The 22,421-nt window shown below is 40.4% G+C and overlaps 2 protein-coding genes across 6 annotated transcripts; one reads left to right on the top strand and one right to left on the bottom strand.

The window, feature by feature from the left end:
• Positions 1–13,385: 13,385 nt before the first annotated feature.
• On the top strand, positions 13,386–20,018 carry EMB175 (Pentatricopeptide repeat (PPR) superfamily protein). Of its 5 annotated transcripts, XR_015968764.2 has the most exons (5): positions 13,386–16,248; positions 16,378–16,615; positions 16,728–16,883; positions 17,269–17,623; positions 17,722–20,018. XR_015968764.2 is itself a non-coding variant. In XM_008807159.5 (2 exons), the coding sequence occupies exon 1, from the start codon at positions 13,497–13,499 to the stop codon at positions 16,173–16,175; it is 2,679 nt and encodes an 892-aa protein (XP_008805381.4). In that variant the 5' UTR covers positions 13,386–13,496; the 3' UTR covers positions 16,176–16,220; positions 16,378–20,018. The 5 variants fall into 5 exon arrangements, 1 of the variants encoding a protein (XP_008805381.4); XR_005507578.3 differs by having other exon boundaries at positions 13,386–16,220; positions 16,378–16,883; positions 17,269–20,018; XR_015968763.2 differs by having other exon boundaries at positions 13,386–16,220; positions 16,378–17,623.
• Positions 17,013–19,994, bottom strand: LOC103718375 (uncharacterized). The gene has a single exon (XM_017845529.5). The coding sequence runs from the start codon at positions 19,992–19,994 to the stop codon at positions 17,304–17,306; it is 2,691 nt and encodes an 896-aa protein (XP_017701018.5). The 3' UTR covers positions 17,013–17,303.
• Positions 20,019–22,421: the final 2,403 nt, after the last annotated feature.

The raw sequence follows: 22,421 nt of genomic DNA, 5'->3' as shown, positions 1-22,421 counted from the left end.
GGGTATTGTCAATTCATATACTGATAGCCGATTTTCTTTTTATGCAGAAATGGCCACTAATTTGTCACTTCGTTCATTGTTGGATAATAACAAGTTGACTGGACCCAATTTCAATAACTGGCTTAAAAAACTTAAGATTGTGCTAGAGCATGAAAGGATCCTTTATGTGATAACGGATCCAGCACCTGAGCAGCTTACTGCTAATGCACGGGGTGCGGTCAGAGAAACTTATCAGAAGTAGCTCAGTGACCGTATCACTGTCCGATGCATTATGTTTGCTGCAATGAGCAACGAGTGCAGTCGCCGGTTCGAGAACGCCCAACCCGAAGAAATCGTTCAAATGTTGAACGAATCTTTTGGCACTCCCGACGATGTTAAAAGACACAAGACTAGTTGTGCTATTTTCAGCGCATGGATGAAGGATGGGGCATCGGTGACTGATCATGTATTGTAAATGATTGAGTTGATCGAGCGCCTGAGCACTCTCAGTTTTTTCCTTCGTGATCAATTGGGGAAAGATGCTATACTGAACTCTCTTTCTGGTTCGTACCGCCCATTTCTCACCAACTTTCGTATGACAAAATCGGTAGTAAATTATCACCAATTGTTGGGTTTACTACAAACTTTTGAGAAGGATCACCAACTCATAAAAGGGTTGGTGAATTTAGTGTGAGGTTCGTCCAAGGGTCGTGGTCCTTTTAAGAAAGGGAAGAAGAAAAACAAAAATCAAAAGAAAAAGATGCATCGTGCAGAGCAAAGTCGGACTAAGAATAAGAAGGCTGATCATAGTAAGACAGAGTGCTTCTACTGTAAGAAGCAAGGGCATTGGAAGAGAAACTGTCATCAGTACATTGTCTCTCTTGACCCGAACAGGCCAAAGAAAAAGATGCAATCAGTTGCAGATCAAGGTACTTATATGATAACACCTTGTAATTTTTCAATATGTGATAATTCGATCTGAGTATTGGATACTGGAATTCCTTTTAATATTTGTAATTCGTTACAGGGACTACAGGTCAGTGAGAGATTTGAAGAAAGTGAAAAGTTCCTAAATGTTGGAGATGGAAGATCAGTTCCAGTTCTAGCTTTAGGGATTCTGAAACTTGTATTTAATTCTCAAATAATAGTCTTAAGTGACTGTCACTTTTGTCCTTCTTTCTTATTGAATGTAATTTCTGTAGGTCTTTTGGCCATGAACGGTTATGAGATTTCAATAAAAAGAAATTACTGTGATATCGTTATGAATGGTGTTACTATAATGCATGGACAATTAAGTAATGGGATTTACATATTATCACAGCCTGTTCATGTAATGTACAAGTCTAATAAGCGCCCTAGAATAGATAATGTTACGGATGTCTACCTTTGGCATCATAGGCTAGGTCATATTAACAAGAACAGGATGAATAGGTTAAATAAAGAGGGAATCCTCAATATTAATGATTGTGAATCATTAACAACTTGTGAATCATGCCTTTTTAGTAAGATGACCAAGTCACCTTTTACTGAAAAAGGTGAACGAGCCAATGACTTATTGACCCTAGTACATTCTGATGTATGTGGGCCAATGAGCACAAATGCTAGAGGTGGATATGCATATTTTATTACTTTCACAGATGACCTTTCGAGGTATGGTTATGTCTATTTAATAAGACATAAATCTGAAGTATTTGAAATGTTCAAATTGTATCGTAATGAAGTAAAAAATAAACTGGAAAGAGTATTAAAACTCTTCGATCAGATCGAGGGGGTGAATACCTTTCCAATGAGTTTTTGGCATATCTGGAAGAGAATGGAATTCTTTCCCAATGGACTCCTCCTGGTACACCGCAGTATAACAGCGTGTCAGAAAGGAGAAATCGAACTCTATTAGATATGGTTCGATCCATGATGGGGTTTGCTGATTTGCCCATATCCTTTTGGGGATATGCACTTGAGTCAGCCTGTTATATACTTAATAAGGTTCCAAGTAATCTGTGAATAAAACACCACATGAGATGTGGACGGGACGGAAACCGGTACTCTCTCACCTTAGGGTTTGGAGGTGTCTAGTGTACGTCAAACGTTTGAAGACAGACAAACTTGAACCCAAGTCTGACAAATGTTTCTTTGTCGGTTACCCTAAAGAAACTAACGTATATTATTTCTACCTTGCTGAAGAACAAAAGTTGTTCGTAAGCAATAGAGCTGTTTTCTTAGAGAAAGAATTTCTTAGTGAAGGAACTAATAGCTCTAATATTGAACTTAGGAAAGTTCAATATGTAGAAGATCCGACACCATCCACTAAACTAATTGAGTCGGATTTGATTAGATCAGATCCAGAACCCATCTTAGATGCACCATTAAGGCGATCAGGTAGAGTACCATGTCAGCCGAACAGATACTATGGTTTTTTTGTCCGGGACGGGGATCCTGTCGAACTTGATAAAAACGATGAGGATCCGATCACCTACATGGATGCAATGCAGAGGTATGACTTTGGTGCATGGCTTGGAGCCATGCAATCCGAAATGGAATCCATGAAGGTCAATGATGTATGGACATTAGTTGACCCAACCGAAGAGATTAAACCCATAGGGTGTAAATGGATTTTCAAAAGGAAACGGGGCACAGACGGAAAGGTAGAAACCTATAAAGTCCGTCTGGTTGCCAAAGGATATCGTCAGCGTTATGGTATTGACTATGACGAGATGTTTTCTCTTGTGACAATGCTCAAATTCATTCGGATTATGCTTGCGATAGCAGCACACTTAGATTATGAAATCTGGCAAATGGATATAAAGACCGCTTTTTTAAATGGAGATTTAGAAGAGGAGGTGTATATGATGCAACCTGAAGGTTTTATATCTACAAATGAGTCTAAGGTGTGCAAGCTTCAAAAATTCATTTATGAATTAAAGCAAGCTTCACGGAGTTGGAACATACGATTTGATAAGGTGATCAAATCGTATGGCTTCATTAAGAATGAAGAGGAACCATGCATATATAAATGGGCAAATAGTTCAGTTATTATATTTCTTATTTTGTATGTGGATGATATGCTTCTAATCGAAAATGACATTCCTGCATTACAAGGAATAAAGGTTTGGCTATCATCTCAATTTGCCATGAAGAATTTGGGAGAAGCATCTTACATCCTAGGGATGAAGATTTATAGAGATAGATCTAGAAGATTGCTTGGATTATCCCAATCCACATACATTGATACTATACTGGAGAGGTTCAGTATGATTAATTCCAAGAAATGCTATCTTCCGATGGACTATGGAATTAACCTCTCTAAGAGGGATTGTCCGATAACCCCTAAAGAAAGAGAGAGTCTGGATAGAATTCCATATGCTTCGGCAGTGGGATGTATAATGTATGCCATGACATGTACTAGACCAAACGTGGCATACTCACTAGGAGTAGTGAGCAGATACCAGTCTGATCCAGGTAGCAACCACTAGAAGGTTGTAAAAACCATCCTTAAATATTTGAGAAATACTAAAGACCAGTGGCTTGTCTACGATGATTCTGACTTAAAACTTGAGGGATATACCGATTCAAGTTTTCAGTCAGATCAAGATGATAGCAAGAGCGTGTCAGGATATATCTTTACTCTTAAGGGTGGGGCCATCTGCTGGAAGAGTTCCAAGCAACATACAGTGGCAGATTCTACATGTGAAGCAGAATACATCGCAGCATCTGATGCCGCCAAGAAAGCTGTATGGTTGCGGAAGTTCATCACTGAGCTTGGAGTGACATCCTCCATTGATGATCCAGTGCCTGTATTTTGTGACAACACTGGAGCTATAGCTCAAGCAAGAGAATCCAAAGTACATCAGCAGACCAAGCATATTCTACGTCGCTACCACCTGGTTCGAGAGATCGTCGAACGAGGTAATATTGATCTTCAGAAGATTGGCACAAAAGAAAATCTGGCTGACCCATTTACCAAAGTCCTCGGCATTAAAGAGTTCAACGAACACAAGTCGAAGATGGGTATTAGATACTATGCCGATTGGCTTTAGGCTAAGTGGGAGTTGTTGGAATTGTATCCTAAGAGTCAATCGTCAGTGCGCTGATAATTGAATTTTGTAAATGAATTGATAAATTAATAAAATATTATTTAGCATTGTTCATCATTTTATTGTACATCTTCAAATGAACTCTTATATGATGAAGTCCATGAACTTGTTTTATGATAAAGGAGGATTTATCTTCAAGTCCTTAAAACTGTTCGCGATCAAATGATATGTTGTTACTAGTACGACAGCATTATCGAGATTAGGTCGTTGTGTGACATATACGTTGGTTGTCCTCTTAACCAAGGAGTGTGGAGACACTGATATGTCACACAGGTGAAGTGTAGGAGTATATTTCACTGAACGTGACCAATTTCGGAACGCTCTACTGTCAAGAGATGTTCCGAGTGGATATGGGTATAAGTTTGACCCTCTGACCTGAGACTGCAACCTGTGACTAGCAAGTAACTCACTGTACTTTGGTACCGGACTATCTGAATTTCTAATTCAGTGACGGAGGGTCATTGGGTATAGTCAAGTACTTGCGTAGTCAGTTGTGAGTCAAGACGGAATTGACCCCTCTTGGAAATAGGAGATAATGCCTTGTGTTCAATTTAGCAAAATCTTGGCCAGGATAATTCTTGTGAGAAGTCACAGGATTTCTAAAATTGAATCACATCATGGATGCACTTATTATAGAGTTGACAGAACTCTGAAGTCATCCTGGCATTTAGGAGTCATAGGGATAAATTATACGGTAACCATAGTCCAAGGGTTCTTGAATATTGCTTTGCGATCATTCGGCCTATCTGGACGTCGGGTACCATTGCTAGATGGTCATTTCGATTAGTACAAGAAGTTGCTCTTGTGCTACCGGCTTAGGTTCGAACCTATGGGGTCACAAGCATAGAAGTTTCTAGGTTGATCAAATGACTGATTAATAATTAAGAATCATTCAGGGATAATTTGGTCAATTCGATTGACATATTATCCTAAGCAAAAGTTGCATTAAAATAATTATTGAATTATTGGAGGGTTAATTAGTAATTGGATTACTAATAAATTCAATTTGATTGAATTAATGGACTTTAATTAAGCCAAATTGAATTAGTTCAATTTGGGCTAAATTAGGGTTTGACTTAATTCGATCGAGTTCGACCCAAGCCGATTGGGCATAACCTAATTGATCGGACTTGACCCAATTTGATTGGGATTGACTCTAGTCAATTAAGAGTCATTATTATGAAGAATTAAGTGGAATTAATTGCAATTGGGCTGATTTAATGAGCCAAATCAAATTGGGTTCGACCCAAATTAATTTGGGTTCATGATTGGGTCAATTTGATTAAACCAAGATTTGTGCGGATTTTAAAGACCACATATCGTTGTAGGATGAATATGACTTAAGTCATGTTCGTATTATGCGGACTTTAAAGTCCACATGGCGTCGTAGGATGCATGCTCCCAAATCAATTAATTCTCCTAATGAGATTAGGAATCCTAATGTGATTAGAAAATTAATCAATTGATTAAGTGGACACATGTCATGCATCTATGAGCACAAGGATTGGATACTTGGCATTAATCCAAGGGTGGGTTATAGTCCCATACTCCTAATAAGATTAGGAGAAGCCCTAAACCCAATCTATAAAAGGGTAGCAAGAGAGACATTATAAATGAATTCTCTCCTCTTCCTCTCCACGCCAAAGGTTTAGTGATTATGATTTTTTTTAAGAACTTAGAGTTCTGAAAAATTCAGAAAATGGTCACTTCATTACTTCTCCTCTTCTCCTTCTTCATCTTCTTCCTTCATCTCATAAAATCAATCAAAGGTTGATTGATTTTAGGAAGAACAAAATCAGCCACAGCAGGGTTCCGCGCAAGCTAGCACTTCTGCGGGATCAGATCAACCCGGAGCTTCGCGTGGATCATCCGTAGAGGCCAGATACGTGTGTGGCTATGAGGCTCGACTTTCAGATCTTCAAATTCAACCTCTTCATCATAAGGTATGAGATTTATTTTATCTTAGTTAGATTCAGAACTTAATAAGGATTGCTGATTTTCTAATTCTATGATTAATCATACTTATAGTTATTTTTACATAAATAGTTTAAACGTTCCTGTAATTTATTTTTGAGATATGATCTCCCTTGCATGCTTGGAATTAAAGAGTTTAATTCTATCTTTTGCTGCATTTTTCTGAAAATTTTTAAAATTACATGCATGCAAAAACCGGCTTTTTTCTTTCATCCTGATGTATAACTAAGGTTAGTTTTCATTACTAAATTTTGCTGAACATTCGATTTATATCTGAATAAAATTTGACTTGTTTCTATATTTTGATAGAAAATTATGGATATAACTAATATCCAACATATATATATATATATATATATATATATATATATATATATATATATATATATATATATCCATTCAGAATAAATATGAATATACTTAATATCTAATTTGTATCTATATTCATTTTAGTAGAAATATGGATACTAATTTTGGTATTCATTTAATATCCATATCTATTTTATATTTTTTTTTTAAATATGGATATAAATACATCAATATCCGATTCATTTTTTGTTTTAGTCGAGGATGTTGACATCCTTTCACTATCTTTTTTTTCTTAATGTTTCTTTAGTGGGAGCATGTATTGGGCTTTGGGCCCACTTTATCTGGGTGTTTCATGAGTTGTTTAGTTGTATATATTTTCTGATTGATCTCGGTCTGTTACAAAGTTTTCAACTGACCATACAATAGTATAATACTCCATGTACCAAGAAATACTGAGAGTATACCATACTTTACTGCGATGCAGTATTTCAAAATTAGGATAAATAATGAGTAGATACGAGGACATACCATGATACACATTGCACTAAGATGTGCCTGGTATGCTTGTACTATAGTATTTCAAACGTTGGTCTGTTGGACCTGCCATCTAACTTCTCAGCCTTCTAAGGTTGAGGCAAGGAGGATGACCAATCATTTGATATACCTCATGGCATCTGTGGCTAGGGATGGAACCAGACCCATCCATGCCCATATCTGGGCCTAGCCTAAAGTATTGTCTTCAAGCTAGGCTTAGGCTCAAAATTTTTTTCAAAATACAGGCTCGAGCCCGACCCTAGCCCATGTTCAAGCCTAGCTTGAAGCCGAATAGGGTTGACCCTGCTTAAGCTCGTTTAGGCAAAAAGCTGGGGTTGACCCAACCTAGGTTCCCTCTTTTCCCCCAAATCCTCGATCCTCTCCCACCAAATCATCCAAATCTCACTTATTCGATGCCAGAATTAGGGCCTTTGTTCTTGAATTCAACGGGAGAGTGGAGAAATTGGGAATTGGCATGCTAACAATCACCCTCTATGCAAGCTCCTTGAGCGACATCTACCTGATTCTCTATTACTCCTACCAAATCCTCTCCTCTCACGGCCCCTCTCACTTCAACCTCAACCTTTGCTCGTAATCCTCCTTTGCAACCCCCTCCTCCGCCTATGGCTAGAAGCTAATTTTCAGTGGCCTCTCCTGCCTCTTCTCCCCCCCATCTATCCACCATGCAGCCTCCTCCTCAGCCTCCTCGAGCTTCTCCATCTGCTCTTTGTGCCTATGCTTCATCGACATACCCAATGGCTTTGCGCAAGATTTTGGTTTCTTTAGTAGCTCTCAGGGCCCAAACCTTTCTACCATCATCGATGGGCTCAATTAGTTTAGAAGAAGGGTTGGGCTTCCTATCAATATCAGTTCTCGTTTACACATTGCTCCTAGGGCGAACATCTCTCTTTTCACCAAGTGCCCTTATTGTCATGAGCTATGGTAGCTCGGCATGGAGGTAGGGACTGCTACACTACCTAGCATGCCAATACTTGCAAATCTCCAACACTCTATTGGATACCATTGTTGTATTAGAAACCATCAAGGATGGTACAAGATAGTGGTAAATTATCTTACTTTTATCTTTCTATGGGGCCTAGGGTTTCCATCAAGAAAGATTCTAAAAAATAGACATAAATTGGGGGAAAAAAGGGTAGACTCAGTATAAATCCTAGCCTAATATTGGAATCGTTTGGCGGCCATGGGCTCCAAGAGAGGAGGAGGAGGAGGATCAATGGGGCGGTGGGGGGTAAGAAGGGTGCTTGGTGATAAGGTATCAAAACTAGGGTTAGACCACTTTAACCTATAAAAAGGTTGGGCCTTAGTCCTAATTTGGACCTAACTTCGGGCTCAGTTTTTGAGCGCAATCTTGGCTCAGTCTTAGGCCGGGCTGAGGCTCGGACAAGTATCTACCCAAACCCAACTTGCAATATCTATGGGCCTCACTTTCAAGCCCAACCACGATCCAAATTTTCTTGGGTCTAGCTTGTAACCGGGCTTGAAGTTGGCCCAGCCCAATGGGCCTCGAGCTGGCCTAGGCCTACTTCTAGCCCTATCTATCTATACACATACAAATGCATGCGCACACACATAAACATACATATATGAATATAGACATGTACACACACACACACACACACATATATATATATATATGAATATAATATTTCTTCATCTTAATAACACAATTAGACAAAGTTAATATTTCTCTCCAAAATTCTAATGAGGATTTGAAAGTTGATATAATTTAGACATCTTCTTGTTGTGAATGCTCAATATTCCTATTCAATGATGATAGAGCATTATACATTTATTATGTGCAAGTTTTAGGGCTAGAAATAGGCTGATCTGAAATCCTATTGGGCAAGCCCGAATTAACCGTTTGCATCAAAAGCATGCCATAAAAGCAAATATGAGCTTATCTATAGAGACCACCAATTTCTGTGGCATCGAGTGGTTGGAAAACCCGGTGGGGCTTCCATATTTACATGCTCCATCTCCATTCACCAATTTTGCATCCGCTTCCTGTCCACAAACTATTTTAGAATCACGACCAAATTGGCAAAAAAGTGATATAGCATGAGCTTTTCCTATTTCATCATCTACCCTTCTAAAAACACCATCATGGCAATCCATGCAGCTTCTCAAGCTCAAGGCATGGTTTGAAATAGTTTTGGAACTATTTCCCATATCAACCCAACCCATGCTATGGATTCTACTTCGCTCATAAGATTCACTCAACTGACTAAACCCACAGGAGCTTGCAAAGAAGGGATGCTTAGTTGAAGTTATCGAAGCACGATTGCTCCGAAGAGTTTGGAATTGACAAGAGAACTATCGCAAAGCTTCTCTCTTCAACATCACTTTGCACACATTCCAGTAGAATCAAAACGCTCCAACATCGACAATAGACCAAATCCCCAAAATAGAAATTCTTCAACTAAAATCAGTCAAAATTTATCAAAAAGTCAATAAAATCTTGCAAAAAAAATATAAAACAACCAAAGCACTAAGAATCCAGAAGGAAGAGAAATGATGTATGAGTCAAAAATGGTGGTTTGATAGGGAAAAGGACTACCTGCTAACTTCTCAAAAATTAACAATTTGTGTCCAAAGAAACCATCTTTTCGACTCAAAACAAAAGGAAATCATTCCACAACCAGAATCGAATCAATATTGCCTCATATGAACTGAAAATTGAAAAAAAATCGACAACCAATTTAAAAAAAAAAAAAAAAAACCTCCTGCGGTCCAAATATGAAAGGAAAGAGGACAGCTGGTGTTGTAAAAAGGCCAAAAACTGGGCCCATCCAAAGCAGCCCGGCGAACCTAGTGAGCCCAGACACCGAACGCACAGATCGGGTTGGCTACAAGCTTGACTCCAGGCTTGGTCCTCAGGCCTGGTTTAGGCTTAGGCCCATCCTGAGCCTAAGCCAGACCAAATAACAACCAGAGCTCGGCCCCAAATGTATACGTGCCTGTTCTTTAAAACGCTCATCCGACCCAAAAGACTTGGGCCTAGCTTGTAGCCTAGCCTGAGCCCACATCCAGTTGTACCATTTTGTGTACACACATATATATATATATATATATATATATATATATAAATATATATATATATATATAAATATACATATGTTTGCTATTTTCTCAAAAAAAAGTGATTATGGCTCAAAGGCATCAAGAAGGAGTTTAGTTTCTATCATGCCCCGCAAAATCACGAGCCGAGGATCACGGCAATCGCCGCACACTCATAGAGTACTCTCCCACGAGCATGCAAGGATCTCATCATGATATTAAAATCGGACAGCAAAAATAATTTAACTAATAATATATAATTTTTATTTTATTAACTAACTCAATTTATAATGTTTCACAATTGTAACATTAGTTTAACATAATACATTAATTTAAATAAACTCTAATATAAGATAACTTGTGCTATAGTTTTTCTAATCGCTCTTCTATATTGTAAAACCACGAATCGAGCTAATTCTTCGAATATGTAAAAATAATAAGAAATCGTATAATGAGCTAGACAGCCCAATAAATGATGAATACCTTAACCAGACAATTCATATAATAACATAAAATATAAATACAAAATTATCCTGAACTACATAAAGACATAATCAATTTCATTTCAAAACACAAATCCATTGAAATCCGTATCTTTCAAATATCCGTATACATAATCCTAAATTTGATTTGAAACAAATCACATTCAACTCAACAGTCTTTAACTACGACCATACTTACTAGGCTAGAAACAAAACTGCACTTATACCCTATGGAGTAAACCGAAATACCATACTTATACCATACAAAGTGGGCCATAATACCTCACTTATACCCTACGAAGTGGGCCAGAATTGCCAATGTATAACCCTCAATTAGTAGGATCCAGAGTATAGTGAGGCTGAAAGTTCCAAATTTGATGCACATCAAAGTTCTTCTTTTTTTCAAAAAATTAGATATATTATAATCCTATCAAAATATGCATATACGATATAAGAATAGTAAATATAATAATGGTCTGAAAAATATTGCTACAATTTTACATATCTATTTTACATTCAAATCATTATCTCGTGAAATTCATAAATCACATATAAATCCATTAACAATTTATTCGATGCAACAATAATATTATATAAATGAAGAATCTAGAAAAGGCAAATCAGTACTTACTTTGCAAATGCAATCCAACTAATAGATTCAATTAATTCCAAAAATTCTTCTCAGAGCCTAATATTCCAAATTATACTATTCATCAAAATTTCATAATGATTTTAAAAATAAAAATTCTAAATTCCAAATCCTAATAGAGTTGACTAAGTAGGAGTGCCTGACATCCGGATCGGTCTGATCAAGGTGATTTCATTGAATCATGCTCAGACTAGAGCACAGATAGTTCAACAGAAATCGACGGTGATCAAATCTAACAATGTTGGCAAGGACCAAGGTGGGGGCTGACACGCCATCCGACGACTCCAGATTAGAACTCTTCATCATGGTCAATTCAAAATCACCGTAAAGAGTCCCTATTGAATCCAACTACCCTAGAGAGAGAGTAGAGAGAGAAAGTTTGGTAGAGAGAGAAACTTTATAGAGAGGGAAAGGATGGAGGAGAGAGAATCTTAGCCTAATTCAAACATGGGTCTAGGTTTGGCCGTCAAAAGCATAGATCAACTTGGATCGTATCTAGCATGAGTCGAGAGAGAAAGTTTAACAAGAGAGAAGAGAGAAGAGAGAGAGAAGAGAGAGTTTCTCTCTTCCTCTTCTCCAAAATAGAGGATCCACCCCTCTCCCTTTCTTTTCGATCGCACCAAAGGGAGGCCGCGGTGGCAAGCCTCAACGGCGGGAGGCGAGGCAAGGCAAGCTCGACCAACCCTCGACAGCTAATGGCGGCGAACAAGGCCGGCGGCGAGAGCACTCGAGCCAAAATAGAGCCTCTATTTTTGGATCAAATTCCGGTGATTTGCCAGTTTAAAACCACGACAAATCACGGCTGAATACTTAGAGAGGAAGAGAGAAAGATGAGGAACACTTACCTCGGTCCTGGCGAGGATTCGACTGCTCTCTCTTCGACGATAAATCGAGAAAGAGGAGAACCCGAATCGGAAGAAGATTTGGGATTTGGTGGCTCGACCTAGATGAACTCGAAGGAGGAAGAGCTCTATAAATAGATTTCTCCTGGTCTTATCCGGAGGTCTCCGGATCACGATGGACTTCCGGTCCCATCACGATTGGAGAGGAGTCCTCTTCGCGATCAAAAGGGAAAAGGAAGACCCTAGCCAAAGTCTTCCTCCCATTCGCTTTTGGGGTTCCACAGTTTCAAGGGATGGCTTGTTGAGACATTTGGAACAAGGTCTTAAGGGCAAGAAGAGAAGAAAGAAAAAGATGGAAAACAACCAAAAGAGCCACGATAGGATCTCCTAGTTCCAACTCTATCAATTATTTCAGAGAAAAGTGTAAAGCAGAAGCTAAACTAGTTCTAGAGGAGAGAAAGAAAAGATTAGTCAAAGAGAGAAGAGGTATAGGTTAAGTGCTCCTATCAATAGCAAAAATGGCTTTGATGAGAACTACAACTTGCTTGATCAATCAATGAAAGCAAATCTAATCCCACTGCTCCGAACTGATAGAATCAATGGAAAGGAGAGCGACTGAATCATCTTAGTCTCTGCATGGTTGATCAACATAAAGGTTCATGTCAGCTAAGAGTGCCAATCTTTGGTGAGTCTCAATTCGTGCCTAACCTCAAACCAATAGTGCATAGCCAACTGGAGTATAGAAATCTTTCTATCCCTCAGTCATTTATTAACTAAAATATGATGATGGAAGTCAGATTATGCATTCTGATCGTTCATCAAAAAAACTAGATGACTTTCTTGCAAAACCACCACCCAACTTGCTATACACCACCTCTTCCTACACACTAAGAAATGCTTCAAAATCAACTCCTTGTCCCCTCCTCGTACTCACTAATCTCTAGCATACAGCCTAATTCTTGCTTATCTTCAGTAGATAGTTTGCTTGAGATGTGCTCTTTCCATTTTCTGATTAAGAACTCTCAGTGGCTTTTTCTTCTTCTCATGAGAGAGCTTTTCCTAACCAATAAAAAATGCAGATTTCTCAAACAAGCTTCAACATACGAAAAAAAATTTCAAATCAAAAAGAGAACTTTCAGACATCTAATCATATAAAGGTACTATGTCTCGAATATCTCTGCATTTGGGTCTTTGCTAACTAGCTGCGACTCGTATCTTTTCTAATTAGAAAGGTTTGGATTTTGGTAATTCAAATATGAATTTACTTAGAATTTTTTTTCGATTGCTCAAAATAAGAATTTGTTCATACGGGACAAATATACATGCATATATATATATGCGCGCGTGCATATACATACACAAACACACACAGATGTATACATACATACATACACACATACATACATATGTATGTATGTATGTATGCGGGCATCCACCTATACATTGCCTTCTCTCTCGATTCTCTGATCTAGTGTCTCTTGTCTGATATGATACGCATCCAATTTTCCATCCTACAAACCTGAACGACAAGGTTCCCAAATGAATCTGCTGAATATTGATGGCCACCGCCATCTCAACTGCCTCCATCTCCTTCACCCCACTGTCCCCCTTTTCCCGCAGAAAACCAACTTTCCACCCCCACCACTCCTCTCTCCCTCTCCGCCCCTCCTCCCTCTCTTCCCTCATTCAACCCAACAAAACCCCGAACCTCTCCTTATCTCCTCTCCCCCTTCTCCCGCCACCCCTCGACAGCACCCAAATCCTAGAACTCGGTCCCCTCCACGATGACCGCCGCCTCCGCCACCTCCTCCGCCTCGCCGCCGACCACCGCGACCTCGCCCTCGGGAGAGCCGTCCACGCCGCCGTCGCCAAGGCCGGAGACGGCGCCGACGACGACACGCGCCTCGCCAACGCCCTCATCTTCATGTACCTCAAGCTCGGCCGCCTCGCCGACGCCCGCAAGGCGTTCGAATGCTTGCCATGTCCCGACGTCGCCTCCTTCACCGCCCTTGTCTCCGGATACGCCAAATGCGGTTGCGAGGCGGAGGCGATCGACCTCTTCTGCCGAATGCGGCAGTCGGGCATCGACCCAAATGAATTCAGCTTCGTCGCCATCTTGACTGACTGCATTCGGCAGGGGAATTCTCAATTGGGTGCTCAAGTTCACGCCTTGGCGATCAAAACTCACCACTGTTTTTGCGTGCATGTCTCCAATGCTCTGGTTGGGATGTATGTGAAGTGCGGCCGTGTTGATGCTGCTGTCCAATTGTTTGGTGACATGCCTGAGAGAGATGTGTCATCGTGGAATGCAGTTATTCTGGGCATGGTCGAGGACTGTCGATATCATGAAGCATTCGAGCTGTTTCATGATATGCAAATCAGTGGATATCATGGGGACCATTTCACTCTGTCAACCCTACTGAGTGCTGCTGCAGAGAGTTTCGCCCATGCTGAAGGTGAGGCTATCCATGCTTACGCTCTTAAAACTGGGTTGGAGTTGGAGTTGAGCATATGCAATGCTCTCATTGGGTTCTACAGTAAGTTTGGTCGTGTAGAAGATGTGGTTGATGTGTTTCAGAGGATGCCGGTAAGGGATGTGATATCATGGACCGGAATGCTTACCGGGTTTATGGAATTTGGTTTAGTGGATTCGGCTGTGGAGGTCTTTGATCAAATGCCTGAGAGAAATAGCATCTCATATAATGCTCTCTTAGCAGGGTTTTGCAAGAACAGCGAAGGCTATCGGGGGCTAAAATTATTTCAGCAGATTTTGGAGGACGGAATGGAGATGGCAGACATCATGCTGACAGGTGCCATTAATGCTTGTGCAATAGTCTCTGATAGGAAACCGAGTGAGCAGATTCATGCATTCGTGATTAAGATCGGCTGCGAGTCGAATCATTGGATCAAAACAGCTCTGATAGACATGTGTTCCAAATGTGGCAGAATGGAAGATGCTCAGAAGATGTTTGGAACTTCAGTTCATCATAGAAGCTTTCCAATGGCCTGGACTTCTCTTATATGTGCCCATGCTAAAAATGGGCAGCCAGAAGAGGCTATAGCTCTTTTTCATGAGATGTTAAAGAGAGATGGCACGATTAAAATGGATGAATTCATGTCAGCCACTGTCCTTGGAGTCTGTGGAACCTTGGGATTTGGTGTGCTGGGAAAGCAAATCCACTGTTCAGTTGCTAAATCTGGGATTTCATCTGATCTTGCAGTAGAGAATGCTATCTTCAGCATGTATGCTAAGTGTGGCGACTTGGCAGATGCTATTACTTTCTTTGATCAAATGCCTAGACATGATATAGTGTCATGGAATGCATTGATCACTGCTCATCTTCTTCACCGTCAAGGCGACCGTGCTTTGGATGTGTGGGCTAACATGGTGGACTTGGGTGTAAAGCCTGACTCCATTACCTTCAATTTGATCTTTTCAGCTTGCAAATATACTAGCACAAACTCAGTCAGTACTTGTCAAAGACTGTTTCACTCTATGGGAAGAGCTTATGACGTTGAGCCAGCTTCTGAGCACTATGCTGCCATGGTTGATGTCTTAGGTTTTTGGGGTAGCTTTGATGAAGCTGAAAGGTTAATAAATAGCATGCCTTTTAAAGCTGATGCATCCATTTGGCGAGCTTTACTTGACAATTGTAGATTGCGCTCAAATCTGAGTCTGGGAAAACAGGTGGCACAGCGCCTTCTTGCTTTGGAACCACAAGACCCATCAACCTACATCCTTGTATCAAATCTTTACTCTGCTTTTGGGAGATGGCATTGCTCGGAGAAGGTAAGGAATGAGATGCGAGGAAAGGGCTTTCGCAAGCATCCTGCACGAAGCTGGACCATTCATCAGAATGCAGTGCATTCATTCTTTGCAAGAGATAGATCACATCCACAGACCAAAGACATCTATGGTGGATTGGATATACTGATCCTGGAGTGTATGAAGGCTGGGTATGAGCCAGATACAAGCTTTGTGCTACATGAGGTGGAAGAATACCAGAAGAAACACTTCCTCTTTTATCACAGCGCTAAACTAGCTGCCATGTATGGGATCCTAATGACTGGCCGTGGACGACCCGTGAGAATTGTGAAAAACATTCGTCTGTGCGGTGATTGCCATGCATTCATGAATTACGTTTCTACTGTGACTGGGAGAGAGATCTCGGTGAGGGATGCCACTGGATTTCACAATTTTAAGGGTGGAAAATGCTCTTGTGGAGATTCCTGGTGATCCAACTGAAGAGATGATTTGTTGCTCAAAGTCCTTGTACCAAATGTAAACAAAAAGAGTAGTGTATTACTTGGTATTATTTGATATATTTTTTGAAGAAATATTTGTTTTGTATTGTATCCTTTACTACAATAGAAATGATCAACCCTATTCCCTTCTGGCTGAATTGGCATCCCTAATTATCACTTATTTTTATTTATAGCACCTGCTGTGGCCAAAGACCTGATAATCCAACAAGCAGCAGCAGCATACGATGGCATATCAGATATAGTTTCCATGCCATTCTATTTCCAAGTTTTCTTTGCAATCATATTCTCCAAGCATTCATATATATATTTTTTTTCATCTATTTAGGTAAGTAAGTGGAGTTTACACCCTCTGGTGAAAACAAGCAGAAGAATAATTTCAGACAACCTCTGTGGTACCATATGCCCCCAAAGGTGAGAACCAAAATGAGTCGCACCAAATCTACTAACCAATCAAAGGCTTGGTTCGCTTGCTGCTAGATGTGTGTAATCCACCATTCCCTAAGCTGCTGAGTAGTTGCTCCAGATGTGATGAGGATTAAGGCTGCTCAATCCACCATACCGTAGCTCTCCCCCTCGAGCCACACGGCAGATGCATTACAAGATATTGCTGCAACTCAAAGCCCCCTGGCCGACCAAAGCTCAGCCAAGTTTAAGCCTTCCAAATGATTAATATACTTCTGTAAGAGTTTATTATAAAGTACAGTAGCAATAGGCTTTGGGCATATATATTACTCTATAAGTTATTTCCCTATCTTTCCAAGTAACAATTTTCAAGTCTTTCTACTTCTATGTTTTGATGGCGATCGTATTCTGTAAACCTTTTAATAATTAACATACTTCAGTAAGAGTTTATTTTAGATTACAGTAGCAATAGGCTTTAGGCATCAATTACTCTTAGTTACTTCCATACATATTGAAGTAATAAAAGCAAAGGTTGAAACAAAAGAAGATGTCTCTGAATTCTTCCACTTGAGTCTGCAACCTTTTTGACTTTCTTTGATTACCTTAACGGATAGCTGCTTCAGCACATATGTTTATATTTTCAGAAAGATCTTTCATTGCAGGGAGGGATGGTTGCGTTGAGAATGGTTGGAGCTGGTCAGAGAAATTTACGAAAGTAGATAGGAAAGTAGGTAATAGCAATTGCCACAAGTAGGCCGGCCGCATACCCAAACAGCACGCCTTCCCATGAGATCCATCCATCCTCACCCTCATCATTGGTAGACTCTGAAATCGGTTCATCTGGTGATGGCGGACTGCATGGAACCTCGAGCTGAAACCCGCACAACCCGCTGTTATTAGCATAAGAACCTGGATCAGTCATGGTGGACATCTGACCGCCGACGGGAATCGGACCTGCAAGCTCATTGTTGCTTACATCCAATGTGGTCAGTTCATTGAGCTTCACAAATGTTTGAGGTATGCTGCCATCAAGCTTATTATGCGATAAATCCAAGCTCTCCAGCTTCTTTAATGCACCAAAACTCGCCGGAATCTCCCCGGTGAGTTCATTGTAGGAAAGGTTGAGCAACTTCAGACCTTGGAGACTACCTAAAGAATTTGGTATATCACCAGACAGCCAGTTGCATGATAGGTCCAAGTATGAATAAATATCGAGGCTGTTTCGTGCCAGACTCCTTAAGGAACCCTTCCAATTCACGATGACATCATTGAGATCGATGAAGAAGGTGAAGAGATCAGAGATTGTAAAGTATGTGGTAGGTGTGTTGATCATCCCATTCAGATTTCCCAGCTGTGTCGGAATTGCACCATCAAAGTTGTTGCCAGAAAGATCAAGGATGTGGAGTCCGGCGCGATTGGATAAGGCCGGAGGGATGGACCCATGCAAATGATTGTTCCTCAGATTCAGAACTTGAAATGGAATTCTACTGAGCCACTCCGGCAATTCACCAGTGATATCGTTGTCGGAGAGATCAAGCTGTACGAGATTCTTCATGTAAACTAAGCTCTCAGGCAACAATCCTGAGAACTTGTTTCCTCCGAATGCAAGCTTCCTAATCTGTGGGCCAAAGCTCGTCGGCACCTCACCGGAGAAATTGTTGAAGGAGAGATCTACATAGGCAAGATAGCTGTCTGGGCTGAACACTGGGAACGTATCTCCGGCGAGGTGGTTGTCCGAGAGGTCTATCAGCAAGAGACGGCCTATGTTGGTGATGGATTCAGGCAATGGACCCGACAAACTGTTGCCACTCAGCATAAGAATCATGATGGCAGGTGCATCGCCGATGTTCCTTGGCAGCTCTCCGCTTAGATTGTTTCGCGAAAGATCGACAACTGAAAGATTCTTGGACTGGAAAAGTTGAGGTGGGAGTGGACCAGTGAGTTTGTTATCTGTTATGATGACACTTCCAAGCTCCAAATCAGCAAGCCATTGTGGAATGTCTCCCTCGAGCTGATTCTCACTTAGATCTAAGAAATCAAGATCATTCTGGTCTGAAAGCCAGCTCGGCATCTTGCCGACGAGGCCACAAGATCTCAGGGATAGTCGCGACAGACGACATTTAGGTGATATCTCCGCAGTGTTATCCCATGAGAGCTTGTTGCTCCCAAGGAACAGCGTCTTCAACCTCTTGAGATCAAACAACGAAGGCGGGATGACTCCTGAGAGAGAATTACCATCCAGATGAAGGGTGTCGAGGTTGGCCATCCTTGTAACCGACTCGGGGATCGCCCCGGAGAGTTTGTTGTCTCTCAAAGAAAGAGTGGAGAGGTTGAACAAGGTGTCGATCTCGTCGGGAATTGCTGATGAGAGAGAATTGTTCCCCAAGTCCAGGACTTGTAGCTCCCTCAGTTGCAAGATGGATGCCGGGATCTCTCCGTCGAACTGGTTTTGGCTAAGATACAGGTTCAGCAGCCTTGCTAGCTTGCCAATATCCGCAGGGATGTTCCCATGGAGAAGATTCTCCTCCAAGTTGAGCATCTCAAGCTTTACGAGGCTACCAACATTGCTGCTGAGAGTCCCAGTGAGTTGGTTGCTGCTCAAGTCCAGATACTGGAGGTTCCTGAGGCCAAGGATTTGAGAAGGAATGGAACCATTTAGCTCGTTGGAGCTCATGTCAAGATAACTCAGGCTGGCCAAATCAGCCAGCCCATCTTCCGGGATCTCTCCAAGCAGTGAATTCTGCGAGACATCGAGGAAGGTCAGCGTCTTGATGCTGAAGAGAGGGGAGAGAGCCATGGAGGTTGCGGGGTGTGTCAGGGGGACGAAGGCGGAGAGACTAAGCTCGGTCACATGCCGCAGAGTTGATCGGTGATCGCAGGCCACTCCCTCCCAAGTGCAGCAGTCGGAGCCCGGAATCCATGAGTCGAAACTGAAGAAAGGTATCTCCGCGGAGGAATTCTTCTTGGGCTTTCCAATAATCATGGATTTGAATTGGAGGAGAGCTTCTTTGTGATCCAGGGGACAGGATAGAAAAGAGTGGTGCGAGAGAAGAGCGAGGAAGATGATAAAAGAATAGCCAAGTGCTCTTCCAGCACCAGCCATTGGTGTCTTCTTCTTCTTTTTTTTACTGCTGTTTTCTTTTGAGCAAAGCTCACTTTCTGGTGGAGGGAGAGTTGGCATATATATTTTTAGAGAGGAGGGAGAGGCATGAATGAACTTTGGGTTCATTGAGTCAATGGTCAATGGCAAAAAAAGGGTAGTTGGATTGGGTCTTGGGTTGGTTTCCATCAAGAACACAATTTTCAAATCCGAGGCATTACTTTCCTCAGTGTTTGAAAGAAGCACTAAAAATTCTTGTTTGTATGACCTTGCGAATGGAAAGATCATGATGCACTTGAAGACTTTGAACAAGTCTCTGAGCAACTAGAGTGGTTGATAATGACGTACATATTTTAAAAATATATAGGGAATTTGTTCTGCCCTTTTCCTTGACTGGCAACCTCTAAGAAGGAGCACTAGTATAGGAGTCAATGCATGGATTATTTAGCAAGGCAAGCACCTTGTTTATAGTTTATTGGAAACCTAGGAAATAAGATCTACTTAATCTTATTTTTAAAATGAAGTGCGTTGAAATTTTTACTTGATTCCCTGCGGTAATTGCTTTCAAAAATTCGAAGGATCGGAAAGTAATGACGATGAATGTACTCACAGAATGGACTCAGCTTCTACCATTCTACACGACACAAAATAAACGACGACTGAGAAAGATGAACTTCTTGATCTATATCTAAATACATAATTTTAGACTAGAGTCCCTGATTGTCCATGAAAATTGGGTCCCTAGACCTAATTTCTAGAGGTGGAGGCATTCATAGAACCAACTCTCTATTGTTTGCCAGTTCTAATTGAAGCTGCATCGACTTCTCCTTTTAGTCAAACATTTTCAGTTAGTTTAATCAAATCTAGACTTGGTTATAGGAACAAACCCTCTTCGCAAAACCTAAAGTAGATCTTCATATATTCCTGTATCTTACTCCTAAAGCTATCAACAAGGGTAGGCCAAGATGCAAGGGTTATACTTACACAGGTAAGCCATTATAATGTTTGAACTAGGGCGAGCTTAGAAATCAACCGTCCAAATTGAAACGTTCAATGTAGCAAGTGCTTGGAGTTAACAATGAAATACTAGACAATGATGGAGAAACACTCATGCAGACTTCCGATTCAGTGCAGAAAATAGTCATGCATCCTACCATACATCTGCTACGGAATTGCAAAAGCAATCAATAACTAAAGAACCATGGGCATGGCATAATCCTAAACCAGGATCCAAATTCCAATCAGTTTGGATATAAATCCTAGAGTAAATTACACTGACCCCCTCTACGTTTGGAAGAATTACAGATTCCCATTCAACATTTCAGATATATACATCCCATGCACAAATAACCCCTTATACATGCCCAACCTTATGGGCATTAATTTATTCCCCCTAAAAATGAAGTTTGTACATGGGAATTCATGAGGAGATCAACTCATCTCAACATCATTATACTTGTTTACAATCAATAATATAAAGAAGTTAACTTTACCATAAATGATGCTGAATTTATTATTAACAACTAGGAGCAGCACTTCAAGTACCGAGGTCACTTGGCTGCCTCCAGCAGATTATAATCTTTGAAGAGCAAAAGCATGGCTGCTTTGAGCAGTTATAATCATTCAAGATCAAAAGCAGACTATCAGATTCTGGTCTTTGAAGAACAAAAACAAGCTATTATTTTTCCTTTTGTATTTGGTTCATGTTATTTGTTGTATTTTTATTATTGATAAGGAATGGAGGTCCCAAGGCAAGCTGAAAGAACCTGCCAAAACATAATAAAAAATAACATCATCACCTACCTTAATGGATTTAGAGTGGACATCGCATATTTACGAAATGTTGAGTAGAAATCAATAATACCCCAAACTTCGAGCAAACTTTGAGCAGAGTTGGTGTTATTTACTCTAAATCTTATATAATTTGACCCAACCCAATCTATTATGAATGAAATCAACTTGACCCGCAAATATTATTTGAAAATTATGGGTCTAGATATCTGACCCAGAACAAATTATTAAAAAGATCATATCCAAACCAAATCACAAATCTTAAACCTGCAAACTCACAGTAATCCAACCTCACCCTCCTAAAAACAAGGTAATAGATCGAAATCACTAATACCTTGAATTAGTCTAACCAGTAATGCAAAGGTAAAGAGAAGAGATATAAGGTACGGATAGCCATCCCATAGGTATGAATTGAGAACACCACTAAGCTCTTTGAAGTTGATTCTAGAGTTACCCTCTCTCCCAACTCTCATCCAATTTTCAGTTTAGCTTAATTTGCATCCAAAGTATAGGAATATCTTCCACTCCTTAATTGTTCAATTCCCATGCACCTCTATATTGTACTAAAGTAGTCCACCCAAGAGTCCATGCAACTTGAGACAATAGATAGGATTCCAGGGGAAGCATAGCCCTTATAAAAAGACCATAGCTGTATGAATGAAAAGATTTACATCTACGGCCGACCAGACAAACTCTTTCTCCAAAAAGGAATCTTAGATCAAATAAATTCTAAGCAATTATATATCCAACAGACAATATAACCTATGTCCGAGACCGACCTTTCCTGTTCATGAATAATAGATGAGATAAATAATCAACTTCTGCTATACAATGTAATCCTGAAATATGCTAATTTGATGATTCATTCTACTTTTAGAGTTTCAAAGTGCAGACCATAATTCCAGACCTAGTGAACATGTGGTA

The sequence above is a fragment of the Phoenix dactylifera genome, chromosome 9 (assembly GCF_051530095.1).
Source record: "Phoenix dactylifera cultivar Ajwa chromosome 9, Ajwa_hap1_PhDact_Kaust_v1.1, whole genome shotgun sequence".
NCBI lineage: Eukaryota > Viridiplantae > Streptophyta > Magnoliopsida > Arecales > Arecaceae > Phoenix > Phoenix dactylifera.
The sequence above is the reverse complement of the archived record's forward strand: the minus strand, read 5'-3'. Positions and strand labels throughout refer to the sequence as shown.